Source organism: Thunnus maccoyii, chromosome 18, assembly GCF_910596095.1.
Source record: "Thunnus maccoyii chromosome 18, fThuMac1.1, whole genome shotgun sequence".
NCBI classification, from domain to species: domain Eukaryota; kingdom Metazoa; phylum Chordata; class Actinopteri; order Scombriformes; family Scombridae; genus Thunnus; species Thunnus maccoyii.
This window is the reverse complement of record NC_056550.1, coordinates 15,364,777-15,392,575: the sequence shown is the minus strand read 5'-3', so window position 1 is coordinate 15,392,575 and position 27,799 is coordinate 15,364,777. Positions and strand designations below refer to the sequence as shown.

General features: G+C 42.5%; 1 protein-coding gene across 1 annotated transcript in view; it reads left to right on the top strand.

Moving 5' to 3' along the window:
- prkar1b (protein kinase, cAMP-dependent, regulatory, type I, beta) overlaps positions 1–27,799 on the top strand; it is a 66,599-nt gene that overhangs the window by 11,753 nt on the left and 27,047 nt on the right. The window contains exons 3-5 of the mRNA XM_042392124.1: positions 4,312–4,482; positions 8,839–8,930; positions 27,433–27,494. Coding sequence (XP_042248058.1) covers positions 4,312–4,482; positions 8,839–8,930; positions 27,433–27,494 — 325 coding nt within the window. The remainder of the gene's footprint in view (positions 1–4,311; positions 4,483–8,838; positions 8,931–27,432; positions 27,495–27,799) is intronic.

Here is a 27,799-nt window from a genome sequence, read left to right as displayed (position 1 = left end):
CTAAGAGGAAAGCATGTGGGTGGGGTTGGACATCAGCGAGAAGTGAGAGAGACACTGCATGGTACAGAACAGTGTCTGACACACACAAGGAATGTATGGGATGATGCTGTATCCCTATGGGAATATTCGGAGCCATTCGCTGCTGCAAAACACACAGACGTGCCGTTTGGCCAGAACAGTAGTCCTTATTGACGGGAGTGACGTTCTCCCTTCTGTGAACTGAATCACTGTGGATGTGTGAGTGAGAGAGAGAGAGAGAGAGAGAGAGAGAGAGAGAGAGAGAGAGAGAGAGAGGGACGATCTGTCAGCAGGCGTCAGAACTTGTGTGCACAAATGTAGGTGTGCGAGCCGCCGTTGCTTCCTGCTCAGACTCACCACTAACTATTCAGGATGCTCACAGAACCCAGTTGTCATAGTGACGGGGGAGGGGGGGAAGCGAGAGGAGCCCGCTCATTGCGCCACCTGATTGTAAGTGTGTGTGTGTCAGAGAGAGAGAGAGAGAGAGAGAGAGAGAGAGAGATAAGGCAGAGAGAGAGAGAGAGAGAGAGAGAGAGGCTCGAAAGCAGAGACAGAGAGTTGCGCAGGAGCGATGGAGAGACAGGCTTTTTGCTGTGATCAGTGTTTTCATCAGTAGTCTTATTCTTTAGCTGCTGTGTCGTGGGGATTGCAGATATTTTTTTGCCACTTGTGCTCTCTTACTCTCTCTCACAAACGAACTTGGATTCTCCGCTTACTCACACACACAAACCTGAGTGCACGCACACACACACACACACACACACACACACACACACACACACACACACACACAGCGGTTTGCTGTGCTTGTATAGCGAGATGCTGCTATAGTGTGACATGTGTGTCAGGTGTGTATGAGATGGGGATTCATGTGTGTTGATTCCCATGCACACTCTGACACGCTCACACTTTGACTTGATGCCTGGTGCCTCTGACAGGCTGAGGGACACACAACAGGCCTGGCCAGGGGCCCTCCATGCCATGGTAAATACCTAGCCAGCTGGAGCTAATGTGTATAATCTCATAGAGGTATGAGCAGGTAGGATACACTGTCTTTGTTGTCCAAGCGTGTGAATCTGGGCAAGTTTTGTTGCAAGGTAAAGATGCGTGCTGCTACTTTTGAGTGTCTGCGAGAATTTAAGTGAAACATCAGTGAATGTTTTAGACAGAAGCGTTGTTTACAGACTTGGTGTTTGCTATTTTGCAATTTTGCCTTGTAGTTTGTCATGATGAGGAGACAATCAATATGTATTTTCAGTGCTTGAAAGAAAGGGAAACACTGTGTTTGTTTTGGCTTTGCTGTTGTCAAGGGATGTAGTGTGTGGCAGATCTGGCCACCTTGATGAAGCTGGAGTATGTTATCTCCTCTCTCCTGCAGTCTGCTTGTGAGATTGGGTGTGTGTCTGTGTGTGTGTGTGTGTGTGTGTGTGTGTGTGTGCATTGATGATACTCTCTGGCTCTATTTCCCCTCTTCTCCTCCTGCTGGCTGTGTTCCCTCAGGCAGTGACTCTGCGTAAGCACGAAATGTGTGTGTGTGTATGTGTGCGCTGTGGAGTACGTTTGCTTGCTTCTCACAGTGGTATGTATGTTTGTGTGTGTGTATGTGAGAGAGATCTTCATTATCACGTTGTTTTACACAGACAGTGAGCAAAGCATCACAGTAATCTTAGGATGTGAAAGGAGCAGGAGAGGGACAAAGAGAGGAGGGAGCGAATCTGAGAGAGACTGTGGCAAAAAGATGGCTAGATAAAAGGATACCAACTCAAAGAAAGTGTGGAATTGCATTCTTTGTCAAGCTGATGAATGCCCTTTAGAAAACTGTCTAAATGGCTGCTGTTTCGTATTATTATAGCATTGCAGATTACTCTTCCCATCCCCATTACATTACCCTGTTGGGATGATTGAAACACATAGTGCTGAGTTGCGAGCTCTGGATTTGACACTTAATATGGCAGTTTGAGAAGTGATTGATGAAACTCAGCATTTGCCTCCTCGCTGTCAACTACTCTCTCTCACCTCTATCTCTGGTTTTTCTGTGTTTCTGTCACAGGTTGTCTCTCTTTCCTTCACTGTCTCTTTTTAACCCTCCCTGCCAGTATATGAGCGGAGGGAAGCAGCAGCTCCTTGCTCAAGGCATTCAGTAATCACTCTGTTCCCGGCTGCTCCGGCTCTTCCTTTTCCTGTTTCCCTCTCCAATTTTGCAGAGTGAAAAGTTGCTTCAATACATTTTATAGAAAACGGTGGTACTTGCATTATACAACACACTCAGATACGGATGCATCAAATCAGCGGTAATGGTGGTACGATGTTGGCATTAAGTCAGGCGCAAGATTTGTCTTCTTTGCTTCTTGCGTCTTCATTTGCTCTTAGTGATGCGTGCCAGGAATGATCAATTAAACATTAAACATTTATAGAAAACAAAATGCCTGCTTTTTTCTTGGCAAAAGCAATATTTGAACAATTGACGTGTGCTATTGTGTCAGCTAAGCATAAAAATAAATTAGCGGTCTTGAAACAAATTAATTAAACACAAGTAAATTTTAAATTACAATTGTACATGATCATAAATGTTATGAAATAGAAAATCGTCTGACAATGATTACGAGCAAAAGGTGGGAGCGTATCCTTTCAAAGGGACGGAGGCGGTGAGACGAAATTGTTACACAGGTGTGCGCTGCACAGCGGGAGTGTGTTGACAAAGGGTGGAAGTAGTATTCACATCCACTACTTAATTAAAAGAAGCAATACCGCAATACAAAAATTACTTCTAAAAATGACTAATACTCTATTACAAGTAATTGCAGTAAAAATGTCACTTAAGTAGCTATACATGCCTTTATTGAGGACAACGCCTGACCAATATGTGTGTCAATGAAAATGAATTCCTACATTGAGCAGAAAGATTAAATCGGCTGTCTCGGTCTTCTGACAAGTATATATCTCAAGTATATGTGAGCATATGTACTTGGTCTGGAGAGAGTTGTGTGTCCTTTGACTGTAACCTCTTGTTTAGTTGGTGAATACATTTGTGATTAATTAATAATTAACATTACTAATGCAAACTAAAGTAAATATAGCTGATTTGAAAATCTGTCATTTTTTTGTTTCATGAAGGAATAACTAAGTCGAAACTTTGTTTAGCATTGCTATAAACTTGCAGGAGAGACCACTGATCTGCTTCATAGACTTGACAAAATCACCACACTACTCTACCTGCCTCTTTTACATGACTTCTGTCTGTCTGTTTATTTCTGCCCATGTGGTGTTTCTGTGTTGCAGTGTGAGAGTGCGATCTCTGGCCATAGTTGCAACTACAAACACTAAAATGTATTTTAGATATTGAAAACATGTGGTGGTGAGTAATACCGCTGTCAGTTCAATTCCCACTGTGCCACTGGAAACACTAATGCATAAAAGAATTAAACACACAATGCCAGCAAATGAACACAGATACACACTAGCCATTGTTAGTTCCACACTAACAAGTTTTAGTTAGTATTTCAACATAATGGTACACCTTAATATACAAAGCAGTGGATGCTGGCTCCATTTGCACAAAATGTTATCCCCTTGCCCTTGTCTCACAGCACTCTCACATATTAACAAACCTACAGTGTTTTTATTTTTTATATTGTGTACTTATGCTAATCTGTTAATCAAGATTGCCATCAATAATTCATCACCTGCAGAGGGTTCAGTAGTTGAAACAACAGCAAGCCAGAGGCATCCTGTCTCCCCTTTGATGTCTTTATTCCTTGTTGTTCATTATCTCAGAGGAGGAGGGTACCTGGCTTAGCCTTCTTCTCCTTACATGCTCAGGCCCACAGATATTAATGTTTGATGGCTTTCCCTTCATCCCACAGCAGCCAGATGTCCACAAAGTATACACTCAGGACTAGGACATGTCCAAACTTTCTCTGAGGTTTATTGTATAATGTTGTATTATCTGATTTGATGAAGAATCCACATGATGCTTGATGTTGGAGAGTGCGTTTGGAGATGTTTGTCAGCCCTTCCTCATGTGATCATTTGTGAGGCAAAAGAATAACACTGTTGTCTCAGATGTTTTTTTTTTTTGTTTTGCCTAAAGCTACAATAATTGTCGCATCAGTTTTCCTACTCATGCGTCTTTTTTTTATGCATTCATAGAATTTGTCAATAAAGGCACTGTTTTGATAGAGCATCTGCCTATCTATATTTAAACCACTGAAAAGCTTTTTTCTCTCCCTATCAGTGTCCCTCGCTCTGTGCATGTCCCCCCTACCAATCTTGTCTCTCCTCTTGCATTTACAGGAAGAATGCAAGCAGATCATGGCACGCCAGAAATCTAACAGCCAGTCGGACTCACACGATGATGAGGTTTCTCCCCCACCGCCCAACCCAGTTGTCAAGGCCCGGCGCCGCAGGGGAGGGGTCAGTGCCGAGGTCTACACTGAAGAGGATGCTGTCAGCTACGTACGCAAGGTCAGCCTGGGAAGATGGATGCATACACAAACATCTACATACAGGCATGCACAGGCACACACAGCTAGTACAGTGCCTGCAAGCACATACTGTTGCAGTTACATGAAAGATAACAGAAACAGATAACAGAACGATAACACTTAAATTGCAAAACACAATATGATATTTATTTGTTTTTGTATTTGCATGATTAACACATAATCGTAACAAACTGAAAATGTGCAGGGGATGGAGGAAATTAAGGGGGTTTATCGAAGGCCCTCCCCAACACAAGGAATTAAAAATACAGTCTAATATAAATAGAAAATTGGAATTACCAGTTGCAGGTCTTATGGAAGAATTCAAATGCTCCAAAGCAAGGCTGGTCATGACCCTCACTGAATCTCAAGGTACTGTTATTTGAACAGCAGCTCCTCATGTGGCAACAGGGAGGAAGTGGACCCCATCTGAAACCGAGTGCTAAGTCTGGTCTTCACTTCAGGGATGTGGTTGGCCAAGGCCAACATGGGAAAGCAGGTCTAGGGCTAGTCCCAAAAGCTCCTCAATGGCACAAGGCAACGTCAGTGTAGAAGAGATGACTCGTGATAGAGGTCAATGGACTAACTGGTAGAGCCTGGACTAGAGGAAACCCAGCTGGCATGACATCTGGGAAATGGAGGGATCTCAGTTATGTTGTCTTATGTTTACTTATGACCTCCTACCCACACCCTAGAAGCAGTGGTTGGGAGACCCCGCTTTCTTCCTTTGTCAAGAACCTGCATCACTAAGGCAAATTTTAACAGGATGCGCTAGGAGCCTCACCCAAGGACGTTACACTTGGCAGCATAACCAAATTCTTAGACAGCTGGCATCAGTCTTGGAGCAGAGGCAAACCACGACAAATGCTTTCCCACAAACATCAGCAGGAAATGTCCACTTCACGCCCTTCGTACCAGCAGGCCAACTTCCAGAGCACCATATAACATCAAAGGATGCAAGGATTCTGCTGGCGCTGAAGAAGCTTATGAGAGGAAAAAGACCAAGTACTCTGACCTGGCAATTGAAGCTGCCCAGAACGGCTGGAAGACCAAGATTTCCTCTGTCCTTGTCAAATGCAGCAGAAAAACGTGGTAGTTAGCTTTGGTTTAAAAGGAGAGACAACAACTGGGCGGATAGATGAAGATAGAGGGGTATGGAACTGAGGGGGGTGTAACTGGGACGTCAGGTATAACCGTCGAACCCTCTGGAGATGTCGTGAGCTTATCAGTGAAACGTCAAAGAAGGAAGGTGCCCACCTGACGACCCCGATGACCTACCTACCCCTCCTTTCACCACTCCAATCCCACTACCAACATCAAGAGTGCCAATTTACCACCAGGATTGAAACATCAAGTCCTATTAGCTCTGCTGCTCTACTAATCAAGCAGACATTGAGGTTGTTTGTTGTTTATTTGTTGGACAGAGAGCTGTCATTCTGTTAACACCCACTTAGTGCATAAATATAAACACACTCATTGGAACAACGTGACAGTGTGAAGGGATATTAACTGTGTAAATTTATTACAGAAATTAATGAATAGACTTGGACACAAAATACACAATTTATGAGTCAGCAGCCCTAACCGATGTTCAGCATGGATGTTGAGATTCAACTCTGTGATATTAGATTGACTGTGATAGACTCCCCCTCAGGTTTTTACAGATAGTTGACATCTTCCTAATGCTGAACGGAGCGACTGTTTTTATTAAGCCATTTCTTGCTTCGTTTTAAGAGTCTTAAACCACATACAGTAGATTAATATTATAACAAAATCAGGAAATAAAGTGTGGAAGAAGACTTAAAGAGGCTAGTTTGTGTCAGGTTCAACTGTCAGTTAAATTATTTTGAATACAAGGATGCATCATTACATGTAATATGTTTTCTTGCCGTTATGCTGTCGAATGTTTTGTTTTTTTCTAATCTCCTAACCTGATTACGGAAATTGGTTTTCTTATTAAGTTATTGCAGAAAGTTAAGTGCTTATAAACACTTCTTGACACAAAGTCTAAGAGTGAATCAAGACATTTCTTTTTACTTGTCTTTGGAGGTGAACAGGTAGGTGAACCTGAAAATGATTTCTTTTGTAAATTGACTTTGTGTTTTCTTATTGCGGACATCGAGGTTGTTATCTATCATCTTGTCTCCATTTTATAATTTAATAGGGCTACAGGATAGAGTGCTCTTTTGCCAGAAACTATAACTCACCTTTACACACACACACAAACCCTAGTCGTTATATCATTACCGTGCTTGTTCAATTGTAATTAACTTGACACGGCATTAATTGCCGGGTAATGACAAAACGGCATGAATCCCCGTCACCACGCTGTAATCGCATGGCCACTGGAGCATGCCGCGTGTGTGTGTGTGTGTGTGTGTGTCAGGTGTGTACATGCACCCACATGCATTTGTGTTTATGGCTCTGAGGTCCCTACCAGATGCTGCAGTCATGTGTCATGGCAACAAGCCTTCCTCTATCTCTAGCCTCATTTTCTTCACTGTCCCTCACTTTCTTAAAGACTCTCTCTCTTTCACACACACATACAAACACGCACACACACACACATGCAACGGCTCACACAGCCACGTCAGCAGCATGTGAAAAAGAAATTACTTAATGTGCTTACCCAACAAAACAGACCATCCGGGAAAACTGATTTAGAACATGAAAGCACATTATTGCTTCAGTATGGGAGAGGTTTTCTTTTGGCCATTGTACACCGACGTAACACTAGTCTCACACACACACACACACACACACACAAAGGCAGACACACAGCCTACATGCTGACATCTTCCTCCATCATCAATTCCATTAGTGACTCCATTGTGAAAATCAACAGATGTTTTTAACAGAACACAATCAATTAGCTTACCCTGCTCATCCGATTAAAATAGCTTTGCTGCAAAGTGCTGCGACTCTTCTCTTAATGAATAGCGAGGCCTGTCAGTCAGGCCTGGAGAACACATTAACAGAATGAATGTCAGGACTGACATCAGATTGATTGAGAGCACTCTCCTGATGAGGTGGGAACAGAGCGGACGTTGGGATTAGATGTTTCTTCCAACTTCAAATGGAGATTTTTGGGATTTCCAAACATATTTCACAGCTAATATAATACTGTAAGTAATGCTGTTGAAGGAATATAATATGGATGTTGCTGATGGAAGCAAATAATCAGCTTGTGTCTAACCTAATTTCCATTTTTCATCTCATTTTATTATTGAGTATTTATTTCAGTTGAATTTGATTGGCTCTCTCATATAACCACTTGTAAATTTAGCTGTGAAATCATGAGGAATATATGTGGCTTTACCCCAAATATGTATCTTGCAATTTCCACTTGGCTAGAGCAGAGTATGTTGACATTACCCTGACAAGTTAGAAAGGACACCCTATGAATATATAATTCTGAACAGTTTAAATAGGTGGTTGCAAGCTGGCTACAAGCTGAGAGCCCTGACATTTAATGATCCCCTGGGTGACAGAGCTGGAGCTGGATGTTGTGAAGGATGATTAGGAGGTTGACCTGAAATCTGAATCTGAAAATGACTTCTACCACTGAGCCCCCTCTGGGTGACTGTGTCCTCAACCAACTCAGTTTCCAGGCCAGGCCAGACTCTTTTCCCTTTCTCTGCCCAAGTACTGCAGATAGATAAAATTTTGGTACTTTTTATTTCATATGTGATGTGGTTGTGTGTGTATTTTGTGTGCATGCTGTGCACAGTGCTACGTGGTTGTCTTCATGTGGAGACATCTGTTGCCTTAAAGTAATTACAGCCTGCCCCCTCCTCTCCCCTACCACCAGAGACAAAACACATACACACATATACGCAGACACACACACACACACACACTCCTCTCCCTTTCATATTATTACATTTCTTCTCCTGTTTCTCTTACTTTTTTGCCTTTCTCATCCTATGATAAAAAGAGCTTAAATTCTCTTCTGGGATGCCTCTTTATAAATACAGACTTCTGTGGCTTTGTTGTGGCTACAGACTTTGCCATTCCCTTCCCATGGACACATACACACACCACTGAGTCTGGGACATGAAAATGCATGTTTTATGAATGAGTTCAGGCCTCTTGTGAATTTTTAAGGGCTTTGTGACATTTTGAGTGTAATCCCTGAACAGATGGGCTTTCCCAAAAATACACAGACACACGTGCGGTATATTCCTTTCAGCGTTTGCCAGTACGCTGCTCTTTAATTACTCAATTTAGTCTGCTTTTGAAGTCAGGCCTATTATGTGTTTGCACTGGTTTGTTTCATGTGTCCACCTGCATGGTGTTGCGCTTTACTGTTATGGATATTTCTGCTTTGTCTATACAGGTGATCCCAAAGGACTACAAGACCATGACGGCCTTGGCCAAAGCCATCTCCAAGAATGTGCTGTTTGCTCACCTGGACGACAATGAGAGAAGGTAAAAACTCCATTGACAACTTTACTAAGTTTGCACAGCATCTAGTGTGATTCCAGAAAGCGAGACGTGTGTTTGGACAATGAGTGTATGTTTGTAAGCAGTCATGAAAAGGCCATTGTTCCAGTCGAGTGTATTGCCCTCATGGCCACTGTGTGCCAGTGTTGCCTGCTTAGGGAGCACCTCAGGTCTGCAGAGACACGACAGAGGGAGGAGGAGGATTGAATATGGACAGATGTGGCAGAAGAGGAGGGGGATACAGCGAAGGGTGGGTAAGGGGGCAACTGGATCTGTCTGTATGTTGTATTGTGTTGTGTTGTCGGCTGTTATGGTAACTTGAAATTATGTCAGTATCATGTGTATACAGATATGGGCGGTGGTACGCAGACACCTTGGTCAGAAATCAACAATTCTCCATAGTTGGCTTTGAGAGAGAAGGATGCCAATTTCTCTCCATCCCTCCCTTTTTTCATACCATCTGCTCCTATTCATTGTTCCATCACATTCCTCCTCTCTTCAGCCATCCTCTCTCCATCCTTCCATCTGTCCCAAATCTCCAGTGATGGCTGGGTCTGGCTCTGACAAGGGAGGGGGCCTTGTGGGAAAGTCTCTCAGGTGGCTGCCGGGCGGGACCGCCAGCCGGAATAGTGTTTCATTGGCGGGGAGAATCCATTATGCCCCATGGAGAGGAAAACACCAGAGCTTTCCTGTCGGCAAAAGCCGCTGCGGACCAAACCCAAAACACACTCTTTCCAGTCTTTCGTCAGCTGACAATTTACCGTGCTCCTTTGGCACAGGCACACAGGCCTCTGATTGCACGTCAGTGCCTCTGTAGCAGCACAGAGCGGAGTGCAACATGTGATAGATCTGGACAGTCTGAAAAACCATATACTTGGGTGGCTGATGTGGCAGATTAGAGTTACACCAGAAAAATATATGCCAGTAGACCATAAACCATCAGGTTTTAATGTACTCAAGGCCTCTCGGCATGCCAAGCTATGTAATGGTGTTGTCGTCAGCCCTTGAAACCATGTATGATGTAGAATTTATTCGACTGGCTGTCGTGTTTGCTGTCTCGCTACACACAGCTAGCATGAACCATTAATGCTGCACTTACAGGAATCCGTTGTTGTGGGATTTGTGAGTGAACATGCAGCTAGCAGTGCTTAAGGCTCTCAGCTCGTGAAAATTGGGTAAGACCTTGTCTGATTTGCTAGATTGTACAGCGACATGGCAGTTAGTTGGCTATGACTTCGTCCTTTCTCTATTCCTCTCTGCATTGCTCTCCCTCCATCTCTTCTGTTCTTCCTCACTTCTCACTTCCAGCTGATGATGTTTGATGGCTGGCCGGTTGGCTGGCTGGTGAATTGGTCGCATTGCGGTAATGTTGCGGTTGTCGCGCCTGGAGCCCCTACAGACAGAAGTGTATTGATGTATAGCCAATGTGGTCCTCCAACATTAATGAAAAACTGCACACAGCAACCAGCAGGCCTTTGCACATAGCTCAGTTGCTGGAGTGCACACTACATGCTTACATTGGTCAGGGATGGCACAAAAATTTTTCCTGAGAAGGTGCATCTGTGATTTTGGCTCACACTAAATGTTGTACAATATCAGTAATTTACAATAGTAGTGTGTATCCATGTTATTACAGGCAGCAAAACAGCAGATGAAGCCAAACTCGAAGCTTCGAAGTAATAATTTCTGCTTGTTGATCCCTTCTGTTGTTGGCATTGATGAAGTCACGGTATGAAGTACATTGGCTTCTTAAGATGTGCCAGAGCTGTCAAGGACTGACGCACATTAGCAGATGGAGTCTGACTGTACGGTTCTCTCTCTCTGCCTCTCACTCCTTCTCTCTTTCTTGCTCTTCTCTTGTTCCTCAAACAGCTGGCTATTTGGGTTATCACACGCCCTTGCACATGTGGTCTCATTGGCTGAGAAGACAGTGACAGTCGACCATTACCTCTGATATCACATCAGTATTGCAGGACCATTCAGGTCCTTTGCTAGACATCAGGGGAATAGGTCAATGCATGCAGCGTGATTACAGATGATTGCATACAAAAACTGCCTCTGACTAGTTTTTATTGACTGATGTTTTGCATTGGCAAGTATTTTTTTGCATTTTGTTCACTAATTGGCTTAAACTGTGATAAAATAGCCATTTTTTCTGAAGGGTATGTGTATGTGAGAGACAGAGAGAGGAAAAGCAGAAGGCTGATAGCAGTGTGTGTATGTGCGTGTGTGTGTGTCAATGAAAACATCTTGTGTGATTAGTCACTCAGCAGTTATGTAAGCTGAACACCACACAATTTGTTCCCCCATTAGCGCTATATTATGCTATCATCCCCTTCAGTAATGAGCAAGATTGAAAACAATGAAGCCCTCTTTGTTTCTCTGCTCTCTCTAGCGCTCTATTTTTCCTCTCATCACTTTTTTTTCTTTTTTGTTGCCCTCTTTTTTTTCCTTGTTGTCTTCTTGTGTTGTCTTGTCCTCTCTCGCTCAGTCTCTCATTCATAATCATAATCTAATCTTCTTAAGTTACTTATCTGCCTTTCTAGGAATTCAGGGAGACTGCACTGGCTCTGTAAGCAGTGCATTTTGATGAATTTAATAACAGACTAGTTGACAGGACTACTTTTTCTTCCATTTTCTTCTTTCTCTTTTTTGGTATTGCTGCTCCATCTCCTATGAGTGTTTATGTTTTTTTTTCTTAAGCAAAAATGTACAAGGCATATTTGGGCATAATCCAGTATCATACTCTATAGATACCAATTAAAATCTGTGGTCTTTTATGGAACATGATTTATATCTGCCAGTCTTGAACACTAGAACCACTAATGAGTCAGATGTACAAATTTTAAGTGTCAAACTTAGTAGTTAGCAACAATATATCATGCCAGTCCGTGACTTAAAACAGTATATAATAATAAATGGGTTGACTGTGTGTTTACTTTTTTACTTGGCCAAAAAATTTGTCCATGTGCACACAGCTGACACTGCAGGATTGAGAGGCTTTACAGTGATTTCCTGGTTAGTTTAGTTAATTCCCTCAGAGGCATCTCTGGAAGATAGACCATTGCGTGCGTCCTTGTTGCCTGCTTGACAAATATCAGTCACAGTGGACCAAGTCTACGCTTTTAAATATGTGTGTACATTTTTTAAGAATGCAATCTCAAGAGATTCAAGTGTTACGTCGACTCCCCCGAACACACATACATGTACAGTATACATGTCTTTCCAGAGTGAGAGTTATCTCTCAGTAGTGAAGCTGCGTTATCAATCTTTTGATGGGGCTGAGGTGACTGTGTGTTTAATTACAAGATTGGTTCAGACAAGAGAAAAATGATCTGGTAGGGCAGAGTATTACTTCAACTAAAACAGAGCAAGCTCGTGGTCTGTCTTTTGATCATATCCTGTTTTGTAAATGTTTGTGTCCTCAGCTTTCATTGTCACTAATGTAAAGATGTCAGGGTCGAGGGTGTATGTGTGTGTTTGAGTAAGTCCTGGAGAGAGAACAAAAGCAGAAGATAAGAATTGAGAAGAGAACTGAGCAAGAGCAAAGACATTTGTTTTCCCTTTAAAGGTGAGAGTCAGAGAGCGAAAGAGGCAAAAACGAAGGAAAAAAGGGAGCAAGATGGATGTGGTAATGCCCCACATTTTGCTACCTACACCCCTACCATGACACCCTCGACTTTCTCTGATGTGGATGATTAAGCAAATAATAATTAAATAGACATAAGGCCAAAATGTTGGAATCCATCCTATAAGCTATGTGAACAGGAAAGAGAACAACAGTAAAATGTGAAGCAAACACACGCCGCACACACCAACGTACACACATAATCAGGCATGCAAATACTACCACCATCACTACAAATGATGACAGGGATTATATGGATATATACACACACACACGCACATTTTCAAGAATGCACGTCAGTCTGAGTTCCCAGTGAGTCTGCTCCAGCTGTGAGTGTGGAGTCTTTGATTAACACACCATTCCATATGTCACACTTTATGGCCTCAAATCTCCTGAGCTCCTCCAGCCGTGTGTGTGTGTGTGTGTGGTGCATCTTTCCTCAGCTGCCTGGAAGTAAAACCTTAACACATTTTGCCCTCCAAATTTGTAGACATACATACATATGCTCATGCATTGCACCAGTGTAAATACAGTGCAACATTAGGGATATTTTGTTTTGCTGAATAAAATGGCCATGATTTGTTGGTGATACAAACTAAAAGGGAGTGAACATGTACTGTACCATCAGAGGACTGAGTCTCTGTCTGTTTATCTCTTTGACCTTGGCTGGTCTCTAAACTTAAGTTTGAATCTCTACCATGGTGTGGTTCCCAGCAGTTCACTGGGTTGACCTCTCTATTAGCTGCCCGTTAGCTGCCATAATGACCTCATTATTATGTGCACAAACAGACTCACAAGTGCGCAAGATAAGCTGGGAACAGGTGTTTGATTTCACATTGTCCCAAGCCTGTTTTGCTAACGCCCAAATCAGCCAGCAACCACCTGTCTCAATACTGTAACCGTACAGTAGTTGTTATCATATCGACTGAAACTATTATCTCAACTTACCATCTGGTTGTCTGATTGTTCTGTTTTGCTTTCAGGTAACTAACAGCATTTAGATGATAATATTTTTCAGATTAAAGGTTTTGATAGGAACATGTCAGGATTGATAACAGGAAGAATCAGGTCATTTTCTTTTGCGCCAATTTGGATATCTTACCTCAGCCAAATTGTCACATTACATACTTGTACACTATGTATGTGCACGTGTGTGTGTGTGTGTGTGTGTGTGTGTGTGTGTTTGCATTCATGTGCTTACCTGCACATTCTTGTTCATCCAGGTGCAACCTCAAATGAGAATGAATTCCCATTGAGAATCAGTCTTTTAATATGGTCAATAGAAGCGATATCGCCTGTTTAAACACTCATTCCTTCTGTGATAGTGTTTCTTATCTAACTTCCCACTCAAGTGATATGAAATGAAACTTCTGATATCAATGGGCTGTGTATGTATTCATGCTTTTGTCAGTTTTTCTGCACACCTAGATAAATGACCTTGACGATCTCTCACTCTGTGTACGGTATGTATGAGGGAATGAAGTGAAGGATTGGAGCAATTATTTGAGGTTACATTTAGAGAGGGATTATACTTACAGAATAAGAGGCCTCCGGGAAATCTGCCATTGGTGTTCACTGCTCCTTTGCATTTATTTTGCCGTTGACACATAAAAACACACACAAATAGACACATATATGCACATCAAGTTGTCTTATCCTGTTTGCCTGCATTAGTCTAACGCCCTTATACCACAAAACACTCTCCTGGGGGACAGTACAGATACTAGAAGCCCTGCTCCCTTTATAACGACATAAATACTCTGGCAGGCACGAGGAAACCCTGTCCATCCTATTACTTGAGCTGTCTTGGCAGAGCCAGCAAAATTCTAAAATAACCAGTTACCATCTGGTTATAGGAGTTGTGAAATCTTTTCAGGACGGGGCCCAATTGTAAAATACACAATAGAGAACCAAAACGTCAGAAGTTAAACAAATTTTTATACAAGCTAAATTTTGCTGTTTAAACGTTTCAGCTGAGGATACAATAGGGAAAGAGATTGTAAAGAGGTGGTGCTCACCTCATCCTGTCTGCTTTAATCCTCTAATTAACAAGCAGAGTAATGAGTTGATGAAGTGACTGATTAGTTGACCTCTGACCCTGAAACCCTGACCTCTGCACCTTCCCCACTAGCCCCTGCCGATGGACGGGGAACATCTTTAGTGTACTGGCACTCCGTGTGTGTGTGTGTGTGTGTGTGTGAGTTTGTGTGTGCCTGAAGAGGTGCAAAAACAATAATAAATAAATCAGCGAGCAACAGAAAACTTCAAGTAAACAAACAATAGCAAAGGGAAGGACACTGATGTCACCTGAGAGATCTGTCTTGTCTCGTGTTCCAGCGTAGGTTTATCTAAGGCCAGTGTGAAGGGACAAAACAACAAAGAGGATGAGATGGTAGATAGTGTGCTGTGTAGCCATATCAGATGAACACAACTCCCATTATAATATCTGATAGCTCACTCATTTGAATCAGGCTTCATATCTTCATTATGGATGTGGAACTTGGGCTCAGTGCTCCGGCAGATGGGCTCATATTTGAAACACAGACACAGGCTCTTGTGTCTTAAGCCTCTGTTTCTACAATTAACAGTACAGCCAGAACTTTTTTTTTCTTAATATATGACGAAATGCAAAACCACAAACACACACCTACTTAGATCAATATTGGCATCCAGATGCATACAGTGACACTCAGAATGTGTTGTTACCATATAGCTGCCTCTAGAGGGTGTTTTTGCCACACACAGATAATATACTGTAGATATTAACTAGTTATCACTTGAGTCATTGTCTCTGCTAGACACACAAACAAGTACATATATCCAAGATTAATGGTATGTCTGTGGACATACACACTTGCACACTTTGCACACTCTTCTCCCCCTGTTGTGAATTTGGGATGAGGATAGAGGAGGTATCCTGTAGTCTCTCATACCTCGATTGTGTGTGTGTGTGTGTGTGTTTGTGTGTGTGTGTGCTGGCTTTACGGTTATTTGTCTGTCTTTTCCCGTCATTAACAGGACCTGTTTCTTTGTGTGTTCAGGTGGAGGAGTTGTGAGGATGTTTGACTCAGTCTATGATTTGTATTTTATGGTGAGCTAAGCAACAACAGCAGTCCGAAGCATGAACAAATTAGCAGGTTTATGTTGTGTGTTGTTTAGTCTATTTGTTTGTGCGTCTGTTTGTATTTCCTGTCTTACTGATTTCCTCGTTGACTCTTTGTGTGTTCTCATCCCTGTTCTTCCTGAGAGCCCGGTGGTCCTCTTCTTCCCCCCTTTTCAGAACTCACCACACTCTCTCTCTTTCCCTTCCTGTCTTTCTCCCTCTCTCGGTCACGCAGACTCATTCACATCTACATCCACACTCACATCCAGTCCCTCCCCCACATTCATCTGTAGTCTTCTCTCTCTGTCCCCTGCGTGGCTTTGTGCTGCTGCCACAATGCCAGGGGCCAGGCGATGAGGTCACTCTCCACAGGAGAGCTGCAGGCCTGACTGAACCTCGACCATCCCCACCACCATCCAGCTTACAGAACAGGCCAGCAGTCTCACCTCCCCCAGCGCACCGCATCTCTGCCTCAGCTCAGACGACTTCACCTTTACGCCCATGCAAACCACAGGACACGGACATGAACATAATAATTCGTAGGAAGTTCGTATCAGCCAATCTGCATGCTTGCAAGCCTCTGCAGACAAACACACGTGTACATGTGTATAAGAGAGCACACGAATGAACAGATAGCTGGAAACTTTTGTCCTCTCTCACACCCTCTGCTGTATTTCAACCTGTCCCCTGCTGCCTCTTCTGCCCTCCAGCCATCTTTCTCCATCCTTCACTCAATCTATTTCTCCATCCAGTAATGAGTCATATAGTAGTGTTAGTGTCTGGAGTCCTTTCAGAAAGCTGTATCCCTTCCAAAATGTACCCCAGAGTCAATACGGGACAGTTTTCCAGCTAGTTATGATTCATCCCTGCCTTTTCAGCTGCTTATACCATCAATGAGAGTGTGTGTTTTTGTGCGTTTGCATGCGTGGGTATAGTGAGGGTTAGATGTGTTTGCCCGTTCATTTATGTGTTTGCGGATCCTTACAAAAACGGTGTGCGACTGTGTGTTTCTGTACATGTATGCATGTACAGCACACATGCATGTTTTTCTTGCAGTAAACAGGAAAACAGAGAGAAACTGGCCTTCCTTTTGGATCCGAACAGTTGGATCAAATGTCTACAATAAGAGAAACAGTGAATCACCCTCAGTGTCACCTCACAAAATGGTCCTGGCTGAGTACTTCAACTGCTGAGAGAGTGAAAGTAGTGCAGTAGTAGAAGAGAGCAAGTGTATAAAAAAAAAAATCAGTGTTAACACTTTAAAGCTTACACACGCCTGTGTATGTATGTCAGTGTTTGTGTAGCAGTACACTGGTTTGGAATGATGCATGGCATTCGTGAACGTGGACAGTGTCATGATTCATTTTATGTGAATGAATATGTAGGGTAAATGTACAATCGTGCATGACACTGACTTCCGAGTGAGCGTTTGCCCCTGCTGTGAGGACATGATGTTCCTGCAACCCTTCAGTGGCTTTATAGCTCAGCTAGGCCCAAAGTACAACCTACACACTGACCACCACACATTAGCCGGGGACGGAGCAGCCCAGCGCCCTATACAGAATAGCCCTAGTTGGCCCATGGCCTCCTATTGTATACATCCCGTCTGCTTTGTCTATGCTACTGTGATAGGTTCCAGCGCACAGGCACAGACAAGAGTCTAGTTATAGCGTGTTAATTCTCCCATGACCTACTCATTGGTGTGTGGGTGTCACTCTGGTCGAGTTTCATTTAGATAAGAGGCGCTCAGCCCATTTCCATGCTTGATAACCTTGAATGTGTGATGTCTCAGGGAACTTGTAGATAGTAGGCCACCATAGAGCAATTGGGTTTTTCAGGCCATAGATTTTTTTAAAAGTTGCCGGACAAATGCTGCTATCTAGTTACAGTATGTACATTAACTTGACTATCAAGAGGGCTCTCGGTGAGTTTTAGGGCTTTACAGTTTTTTGTGTTATAAGTGCTACAGTATTTTGATTCACATCTCTATAAAAACTTATACATGATAACAATTCTGCTGTATTTGCATTAGCAGAGAGATCTGTTTCATCTCACCAAGCACTCGCAATTTCTCCATAATTTTCATTAACAACTTGCAAGGTTGTTTTACACCACATGGTGGACGGTGCAAATGCAAAAATAAAAACAAATCTGATGTGTATAAGAGAGAGAGAGAGAGAGAGAGAGAGAGAGAGAGAGATGAAGGAGTAACATATTGAAAGAATATCCTTTGGAGGAAAAACAAAAATGAGGCCACCCAAACGTTTATAACAGCAGGGTTTTCCCTAAAACGAGTAGTTTGAGGATCCAAAACCATTTGAGGATCACCATACCCAAGAAGCTCATACAGGCACAAGGATGATACAAAATAAGTACTTTCATTTAAAAATAGTCTCCCTAAGAATTGTGACTGAAACTTGTGCTGTCACTTCTCGGTGAGAAAATCACGGCTCGTATTGTATCCACTAGCAGCCTCAGCGAGTCAACTTATGTTGTTGTTACAGTTCAATGAGGTTTTCAGTTAGCAAGCCGCTAACAATAGCACATTCCATGGTGGTAGCACATTATACACAAGGTGCTAGGTGGTTGCTCAACACTGTCCAGGTCTGCAGGCTGTGTGTCGGATGAAGCTGTCTGTTTACAGCAGGGAAGGCCTTACGTCAGTCAGATGTCAGCTATTGAATGTCGACCATTTCTCTCTCTCCCATGCACCCGCTGCACCTATTACCTCACTGACTGGTTGATGAAGTTTATACATGCACACACACACACACAAACATACACACACAAATACAGTGCACAGTTCTAGCCTTTTGCAGTCCTACAGTGTATACCCCCTCCTTCACTTCTCTCCATCCAGTCATCTACTCATCCCTCCCTCCCTCCTCCTCTTCCTCTCCGTCTCAATTTCCATTTGTATCCATGTGTTTCTGCGTGCATGTATAATGGGCCATGTTGTGTAAAGTCTCAGGTTTAAACCCCAACAAAAAAAAAGCAATTTTGTCCCAATCTGCTTCTCAAATGCTTATCTTGTTCTAGTGCTTGTCTTCTGCGAGGTGGGAATGAGGGAGGAGGGAGGGTTAGGGCGGAGAAGAGAGGAGAGGAAAGGACATGCCCTCGAGACAGCGGCATGTCTTGTGATGTTTAGCGACGTGTCAGGATGTGTGTGTGTGTGTGTGTGTGTGTGTTTGAGAGAGTGAGAGAGGGAGGGAGGGAGAGAGAGAATGAGACACAGCTCTTGGCACCTGTACACAATGTATAGGGTTATTTCATCTGTGTATAATATATTTGTGTGCATTTGGTGGAATTACGTCTTTTTTAACTCTGCATATCAGGTGAGGAAGAGAGTTTGTCTCTCTCTCTCTTTCTGTCTCTCCCGCTCTCTGTCTGTTTCTTTCCCTCATTCCAGTGACATGTCCCCTGTAGACACATCAGAGCGGTGGAGGTTTAGTCCTGTCAGCGCCTGATTCAGCCTGACCGTTTTTCCCCTTAAATGGAGGAGGAGGCTCGCTTTTTCCTGCCCTGGGGCAAACAACGGGAGACAGGGGGCATTAGGAAGTGTGAAAACGCACAAGCACTGAAAATACTGAATGACCTAGGCCGACAGCATGAGGAAAATTAGCTCAAGTAAGCAAAGACAAAAATAGGTTTTTATTAAAGTTAATCAACAGCACAGCAGCTTAACCACTATACAGAGCAAATGTGAGAAAGGGAAAAGGAAAGAAAGGGAGAGGCAGCAGGGTTGGACATGTTTGTGATGTTTATAGGCTGACATCATGGCTGCATCAGCAGGTGGTGTGTGTTGGATCATCAGGTAGGTCTGTATAACAGCCTTGTCATGTTGAATGCGCAGTGTGACAATGAGGGAGCAGGAAAACCTCTATCCATATCACCAGAAGGCCAGCAATGTATTCTGAGATTTAGTGAGTCTTATTTTTATCCCTTTTCTTAATCCAGCTCCATTTTTCATGATAGTGTGTGTTCTTTATAGACAGAATACAGGAGAGGAAGGAGAAAATAGATTAGATATCGACCCACAAGACACCATCTCAGCCAACGGAGTACTAGTACTGGAAATTATTCAGCTATTCTCTGTAGTATCACACAATAATCCTATGATTTTAAACATCAAAGATACTGATGAGGCATATATTTACAATCGTGATACTGTCAAATTACTTGATGTTTGCTCGCCGCCCTGGAACACATCCTCCTTTCTCCTCACATCCTCCTATCAACTGCTCTCAAACTCCTTTCCTCCTCAGTCTGGTCCTTTCTTCCACTGCCATGCAACTCTGCTTCTCACCTCCTTGATGCCAGTATGAATGTGTTGTATATTTGTGAGTTAGTGTGTGTGTGTGTGTGTGTGTTGGATGGGTATGTTCCAAGCAGTAGTCACAGAAGAGGAATTCGATTGTACAACCTCCACATCATTATCACAGCTGCCATTAAAGCTGATGGCAGACGTAAACTATCTTTTTAAAGCTTTTGTATGTATGAGTGTGTGTGTGTTTATGTACAAGCAAGTGTGAACAGGGTGTTCATTTAGCTCCGTCTGGTAGTAGGCCTAAGCTGTCTGGTATTCACTGCATCAGCTGGCTGTCCTTCTCAACAGCATTTTACTATTCTCAATGAAATCTCACTATTTCTCTTTTAGTGTCTCTCTGTTTCTACCTTTTCTTATGTCTAAACAAACACTTCCAACCCTGTCTTTACCCTTGCCATGCTAGCATGACAGTGTTAGGAAAGCAATGGAGGCAATAAGGCCGGATTGCCCTTTCATGAAGTTGGCATTGGCAGGCTAGCAGGGTCCAAGGTGCCAGTGCCAGTTCAGTGAAAGTTCAACTTGATATTTTACAGTGTGTGAGGACTACAGTTAGGCTCAAAGGTTTCAGGAAAGCTACTGTATCAATTATTCAGCTATACAGTACAGCTATAAAGTGTATTTACTAGATAATGTATTAGCTACTGTTTATTATTGAGCAGTCCCCATGGTGACATGGGCTCCTTGATTTACACAGTTTGTTCATTTGGTCATCTTACATCTTAGACGTAAATTCACCTTTCCCTTAGTGGTCTACCAAGGGCATGGTTTGAGATTTCTTCACTCTCCATCATCAACATAAACCCTTTCTACTTCTGATGGGATGACTGCACCTCTTGACTATTCAACAACATCAGTTTCTGAATAAAGTTCAGCTAAGAAATAGGCTGTGTAGTTGCAGAATTACATTCCATCTTATATCAACAACAGACACCCTTGTTTAAATAAGTGTTAATGAGGTTGAAGGGTTCTCGAGGTGGTATGTCTCGCCATCAACTAAAACAGTCCTCATTATTTGCTGTCTGCTGTGTATATCTGACAATGCTGAGTCAGTTCTCCAGAAATTTCTGAGCAAAAACAGAGCTTGCGAAATGTTGTCTGGCTTTGAAAGGATAAAAAATTATGCATCTCACCATCTTAGACAGAACTATGGAAAACTACGCATCTTAGACTACACTTGAACATTTTCAACAAACGTTCTCTTTCTCTCAGGTGGTCTGATCATTGCAGTACATATAAATGACACTGTTTCCTTCAGCAGGTTTTAGCAGCAGTGTATCACCAGCATAAACGCACCGGCCCTCAGGTGCTTTGGTACTGCAGTGCGCACATACTTAGCCACACGTCTACAGTTTGAGGCAACAGGATGCATCCAGGTTTACACCCCTTATAAACCCACCAGGGCCAGGTGTGTGGGTTTAACACAGTGTGCTCCCTGCCCTCTGTTGGTTTTAAATGCAACCTCCAACATTTAATCACAGAGCTTACTCTAACTGGACCTCTTTGGATTCCGTGTACGAGAACATTAGCCCCCATTAGATTTTTGAGACAAAAATATCAGTCCAAACCACTTTTAAATTCTATTTAAAAAAACTCTTCATTGTGCAATAGACCAGCGTGTTTTGGTGCCCATTATGTTTATCAGACCTGGAGTCTTAGAGCCCCGAGGACCAAAGCCAAGGGCAGACTGGGAAAAGGCCAATTGAGTGTTAGAAAAGTGAAGGCTCTCTTTCACTCTTTCTAGCCTTGGCCTTTTCTCTCCTTCCACATTGTTGACCATCCCTAAGTGGTCATTGCCACCAGTCGACCGACTGTTATGCCCACCTGTAAACCTCTAAGGCCAGTTCACATCAGCTCAAACAAACATAACAAACTGAACACAGCCTACTCTATGTGTATTTCCATTTATTTTCTGTTTTATTTTTGTCTTTTCTATTTTATAAATAAAATAAAGTGACTGACAGTTTGCAGGATTCTGCTGTATGGTTTCTTCTCTGCAGAGTTTTCGATCATATGCATCTGCCAATAGGACTTTATGGTGTGTGAGAAGAAATATATAGAAATCATTGTACATTGTCTATTCATTTGGCAGCTGTTAAAATTATGCTGTAGCTGTTGTATTATAAAGTATCCTGTCCAGTTTGACTAGAGGACGAGTCTTATGATTTGGTGGTTGGGCACAACACACAGTGCCGGGGGTTTTCCTTTGGAGTTTGGAGGCTAATGTGAAGAAATGGGCAGCAGCTGGCACGGCCTGGTCTCTCCATTTTTTGCTGCACCTCCAGGGAGATTCAGGGCGCGTGCCAAGAGCTTTCATGTCATAAATATCCTCCTTGAATGCTTCAGTGCTTTATAATTATACCCTCTTCATTTGCCCCTTTTTTCTCTCTCTTGCTCACTCTTTAATACTACTGCCTATGTGTTATGTGTCAGTGGTGTGTCTCTGTCTTGTGTCCTGTGTGTATGTGCATACATGTTTACTGTATTTAATTAGATGAGACTGAATTAGATAGTTTATAAAAAAAAAACCTAAAAAAAAAATTCATTGTGTGCACACTAACAGAGCTCAGTGGGGGTGAGTTGGTTCTTCCATGTGAGTAACTTTGGCTGGTTGTGCTTAACTTTAAACTCTGGACATTAAACTGTGCACCACTTAGTCAGCCTCATAAAACGGTTTTCCATAGCGATGTGATATACCCAGAGTGAGTCACACAAAAGGCTAGTAAACAATTCTGTTTACCACCGTCATCAGTGAAACTCTAATTAATGTTTGCATGCTTATTCTTGAATTTGCTTGCGTTTTTTACATTTTGCTGACTAATCACAACTCTGCACTTGGTAGCCAAACAAAAAGCACTACTGTAGTATGTCATCCATAGCAACCTGCCATTTTAGTTAAAGTTGTTGAAATCCACAGTGCATCTCTGTAGACCTCCAAGAGCTTTTACCTCTAGGTAGACTACGTTTCCAACATAAATGACCAACACAGGGCTTTCCAACTTATAGGACACATGAAAACCAATTTTCCTCCGTCTTATGGCACAGTCATTCTTACCCTAGCATACTGTATTAGTAGCCTCATCTGGGAGGTGTAATAATAGTCATATAAGAAAAAGAGGAGAACTCCCCTTTTTACCTTTCACAACTATAAATTCCTAGTTTTTTGGTTTGTTCGCCCTTTGTCAGATGCTTACAACCTCTCACAATATTCTATTGATCCATGTAGGATTTTTTTTCCTCATCTCAATGTATAGTGTGGTCAGAGTCGGGCAGTTGTTTGTTGTCATGTGGCTTTTCAGGTGAAGTATTATCACCTTATCACCCTGTTACTTGTTGTCTTTGTTAGCCTACAAAACTTGAACATATTAAACAAATCACGTGTACATTTGGTGTCTTCGGGCCATTGCTTATATTGCTGAATTGTGCAGACTTGCGAAACAAAGCCTATTGTCTTATTTGCCAGAATCAGCAATCTGAATTACTTTCAACAGTTGTAGTGAAAATTAATCCTTCAAGCACTTACGACATGAACACTGTGCCAGCCAAATCAGCGGCACAGTCCTGCCAACCAAGACACAACTTGAAGTTCCCCTATGCGGTTGTTGATTATTTTGGTTATTGCAAAACCCCTTCCACCCAGTGAGTGAGCATTCTGGATGGGTTCCCCATTAAGCGCTTGTGTAACTCAACATTCTGCGGCCCATTAAGAAACACAAAGACATGGCGGCACGCCGTGCTGTTAAAGAGCCCTTTGGTGTTAATGGCATAATGGCAGTGCTGTGTGTTGAGGTAGTAATGTAAGAGATAAGACGTCTGCTGCTGAACAAATGAACAGCTGTGTTGTAGGAGAGATTAAGGAGAAGGAGGGAAGAGGTGAGAGAGAAAGGCAGTCAACGCCAACCAGAAAGAACAACAAGCAATCCAGCTACAACAAGCAAGCCTGATTTTATTTAATTAATGACTGAAATCCCCCAAGCTAACCACATTTTATGGGTGTTTGAGAACAATAATGGGGTGTTGCAGTGTGGTGTGTGTAAGCGAGAGTGAAGGAACACATAAACTGTCATTCCCACATAGTTGCACACATACATGCATGTATACACACACTTTGTTATTCTGACTTGCTTTTTTTTTTTCTTAACAAAACCACAGTTTAATGATGAGCACAACACAATACAATGCTGGGTGTTACATAAAGGTGTCTTCTTTCTAATTGTATCCATTTAGATGTTAATTCTACCTATGACTGCATCTTTTGGCATCCTCCTTTGAAACTGATGCTTTATCGCCACACAAGCCTGCTTAGTTTATTACAAAAGTGTCATTATCTCTAGCTTCTACTTCCTGCGCTACAAACAAGCACACACACATACGGGCTTTGTACTGTCTATGTGATGTCATCGGGTTAGGGACTGTGTGCACGCCCAGGGGGATAGATTGTAAGAGTTTCAAATGAGATCAGAATGATGTCAGTGAGGATAGGATGAAAGAAATAAACAATTGGGTATTTACATAGATGCATTTTTGTTTTTGTGTACATGTGCACTAGAGTGTGTGTGCGTGTGAGGGCACGTACACATGTGTCACAGGGAAGTATCTCCACATATCTCAACCATGACAGAAGCTTTGTCTCCCTCCCTAGGGTGGAGGTGAACTTCCTAGCCCCCACAGAGTCTGCAGGGTCTCTCTTTCTATCTCTCTCTTTCTGTCTGTCTCTGTCAGAACAGCACATCCATTGTTAAGGGGCTTCCCTGCCTTTTCATAAGGTCAGAGGGGGTACAGGTAGCGGAAAGGACAAGATTAATCACTTCATCTGGGACAGGCAAGGAGGGGGGGGGCGATAGACCGAGAGATGGGAGAAATAGGTGGGGCAACAAGAGAATTAGAGGGAAGAAAAGGGTAATTGAGAGGGGAGAGGAAGAGAAAAAGTGATCGAGAACAGACATGGAGGAAGTTGGGGATGAAGAAAGGGAAAGAGAGACAGGTAAAGACGAGGGGAAGTAATTACCTGCATAAGTGTCTTTGTTGTGTTCACCGATGCATTCACTGAGGGGATGGAGAGAGGCAGGGCATGGAAAGAGAGAGGTGGTCAAGGGTAATTACCTAAACGCAGGTTTGCTTGCCTTTGATCCTCTTGCTATGACTATCTCGCTCAGTCTTGAACATCCTACTAGCCATGTGATGCATGGCTAGTAGGATCATCATCATCATCATCATCATCAACACCATCATCATCACCACTACCGAAGTACAGCCTATAGTCTTCAAAGCTAAGGAGCACAAGAAGAAGACATAAATACTGTTTTCTTTCTCTATTTCCTCAGTTCAGGCTGTTGAATTGGTCTCCTCTTGATTTTTTTTTTCTTTTGCGAAGGTAATTATTTTGATAGACTACACAAAATTAGTAATACGTGACCTGAAACTAAGTGCTCCGAAGCTCCCTGAATAAACAGACTCCATGCTGAGCGCAGGTGGGCACAGACGTGAGGAGAGTTCAGGGCATTCCTGCAGATGTTGCTCTGACTAATCACCATCAAAGCGTTTGAGTTTGCGTGTCATACGAGAGTGCCAGTATTCATGTTTTAATCAGGAATGCCTGCGCTTAAATATGTTGTTGTACTTGTAAGTTTGTGTGTGAGTATGTTGACATATACAGCTGATTGTAGTGGTTGCGTTCACGGTACCACGTAATAGAATTTGTCTTGTATATTAGATTACCTATAAGTATGTCCCTGCATCTTTTAGCTGGTGTCTGCATACTTCAAAGAGTGAGTTTGTTTTTTGAACACGTGTGTGTGTGTGTGTGTGTGCTGCATGTCCTGGATTATGTGTGAGTCAGTGGCCAGCTGCAACACACAGGGCCTACCTGTGGGTGTAGTTGGCCTAAATCCACCTTTTTAAGTCTGCTTTTTATTCAATGTCACATAAACAAATACCAGCAGAGTCCATTCACTTCCAAACCACTCAATAACATCCTCAGATCTCTCCCCAACATCTGCTGACCTGCAGCTTTACCGGGAAAGTTCATGTAAAGACACACTTTCATGTCTGTTATGTGCAGCAAGGTGCGTTCGCCTGTGTAAGCCTTTTCATTTCTAAGTGATGCATAGCCTAGTGTACTGTCATGAACGCAGTCATATTCAACACCCACACGTTATTTTGTACAAACAAACATGTGTGTTTTCATAGGCAATATATACTCAGACACAGACAGACTGGCTCAAATACACATTCAGTGATGCATACATACACACACACACACACACACACACATGCACACATAACCGAGAACAGGCTCAAACTTGCCCCGCATTCACTCAGCAGGTCTTGTACAGTATGTCTTTGATATGCCTGACCCTCTTTTATTGTTTTTTCTATATTTCTCTATAAGACGGGTGGTATGCAACTGATTAGATAGATAAATATACCCTGAAGGTGAGAGATGGGCGGAGAGGAGGAGAGGAAGGATACTGAGTTTTCTCTTGTCCCAACACATCCCAGCAGTGGAACTTTAATCTACTGAGGCTTCATGCATTTAAATGGCCCGATTAGGAACAGTCTAACAGGCGTTTTCCCTGCCGGGCTGAAACAGAAATTAAGTACTTGCGCAGCCGTCATTTTGTTTGTTTTTTCAGCGCCTCTCTCTGAAGATACACTCAGAGAGTGTATCTTTATACACAGAGATACAGGCGTTGATCATAGGCCTCAACAATACAGAGTCATGTTTAAGTCTATGTGCCATACCAATAATATGTAAAGAGATTATCTGACAATAACATGCCCTTAGGTTTTGTACGTTCATTTAAACTAGTTCAGTCTAAACACCAGTATTACCAGATAAGTAGTAATAATGTCATTGTCATGTTTTTGAGCCTGATGATGAACCAAACTGTGGTGGTTTTGTTGGAGTCAAATTATAAAACTTTATGTGTTCTTGTTAGCAGCTTTGTTCTTCTTTCTTGATAGTTTTTACTGAGGACAGTGGGAGTTTTGTTGGATGTAGATGACGATGATGAAATCAGTAGTGAACTCATTCAGGTGGGCGTATTGTGCACAAGTTGTGTGTGTGTGTGTGTGTGTCTGTGTGTTTGTGTGTGTGTGTGTGTGTGTGTGTGTGTGTGTGTGTTAGGGTCATCCAGAGTTCCAGGCCCGTCTCTTTGGCTATGCTCCTTGTTTGTCAGTGAATAATGGCCTCAGATGACAGAGTTAACAGAGTGATGATGGCTGTCTTTCCCATCATACCGCTCTTCCAGGGAACAAACTCCTGAGTGTGTGTACTGTATGTTTTTTGTATAAGAGTGAGTAAACAATTCTGAAGAATAGTTGAGTAATACACCGCAACAGATGGAATCTAATATTTGTATATGTTCTCTCTTTCTCGCTTTCCTTCTTCCTCTTTCTCCTCTTTCGTCTCTGCCTTTTTCTCCCTCAGTGACATATTTGATGCCATGTTCCCTGTCACCCACATTGCAGGGGAAACAGTCATCCAGCAAGGTACGTACAAATGTTGTTTTCAGCTGAATTTATGTAGAGCTGCAATCACTTGTTGAGTATATCACAATTTGGTTTTCCATAATTAAAAATTTTAGAAAATTGGGATAACAGTGATATTGATATTTTTTAATGAGTGCTGTAGTTGAAAGTAGTCATGATGGTGCTATAACATGCAATAATATCAAGATTAAAATCACAATTTATAGTTGTAATAATATAATGGCAAAATAATGAATATTACTATTTCATTCAGTCCAACTCAGTTTTGTACAAATACGTTGCGATATTGCAATTTTAGCCACTAA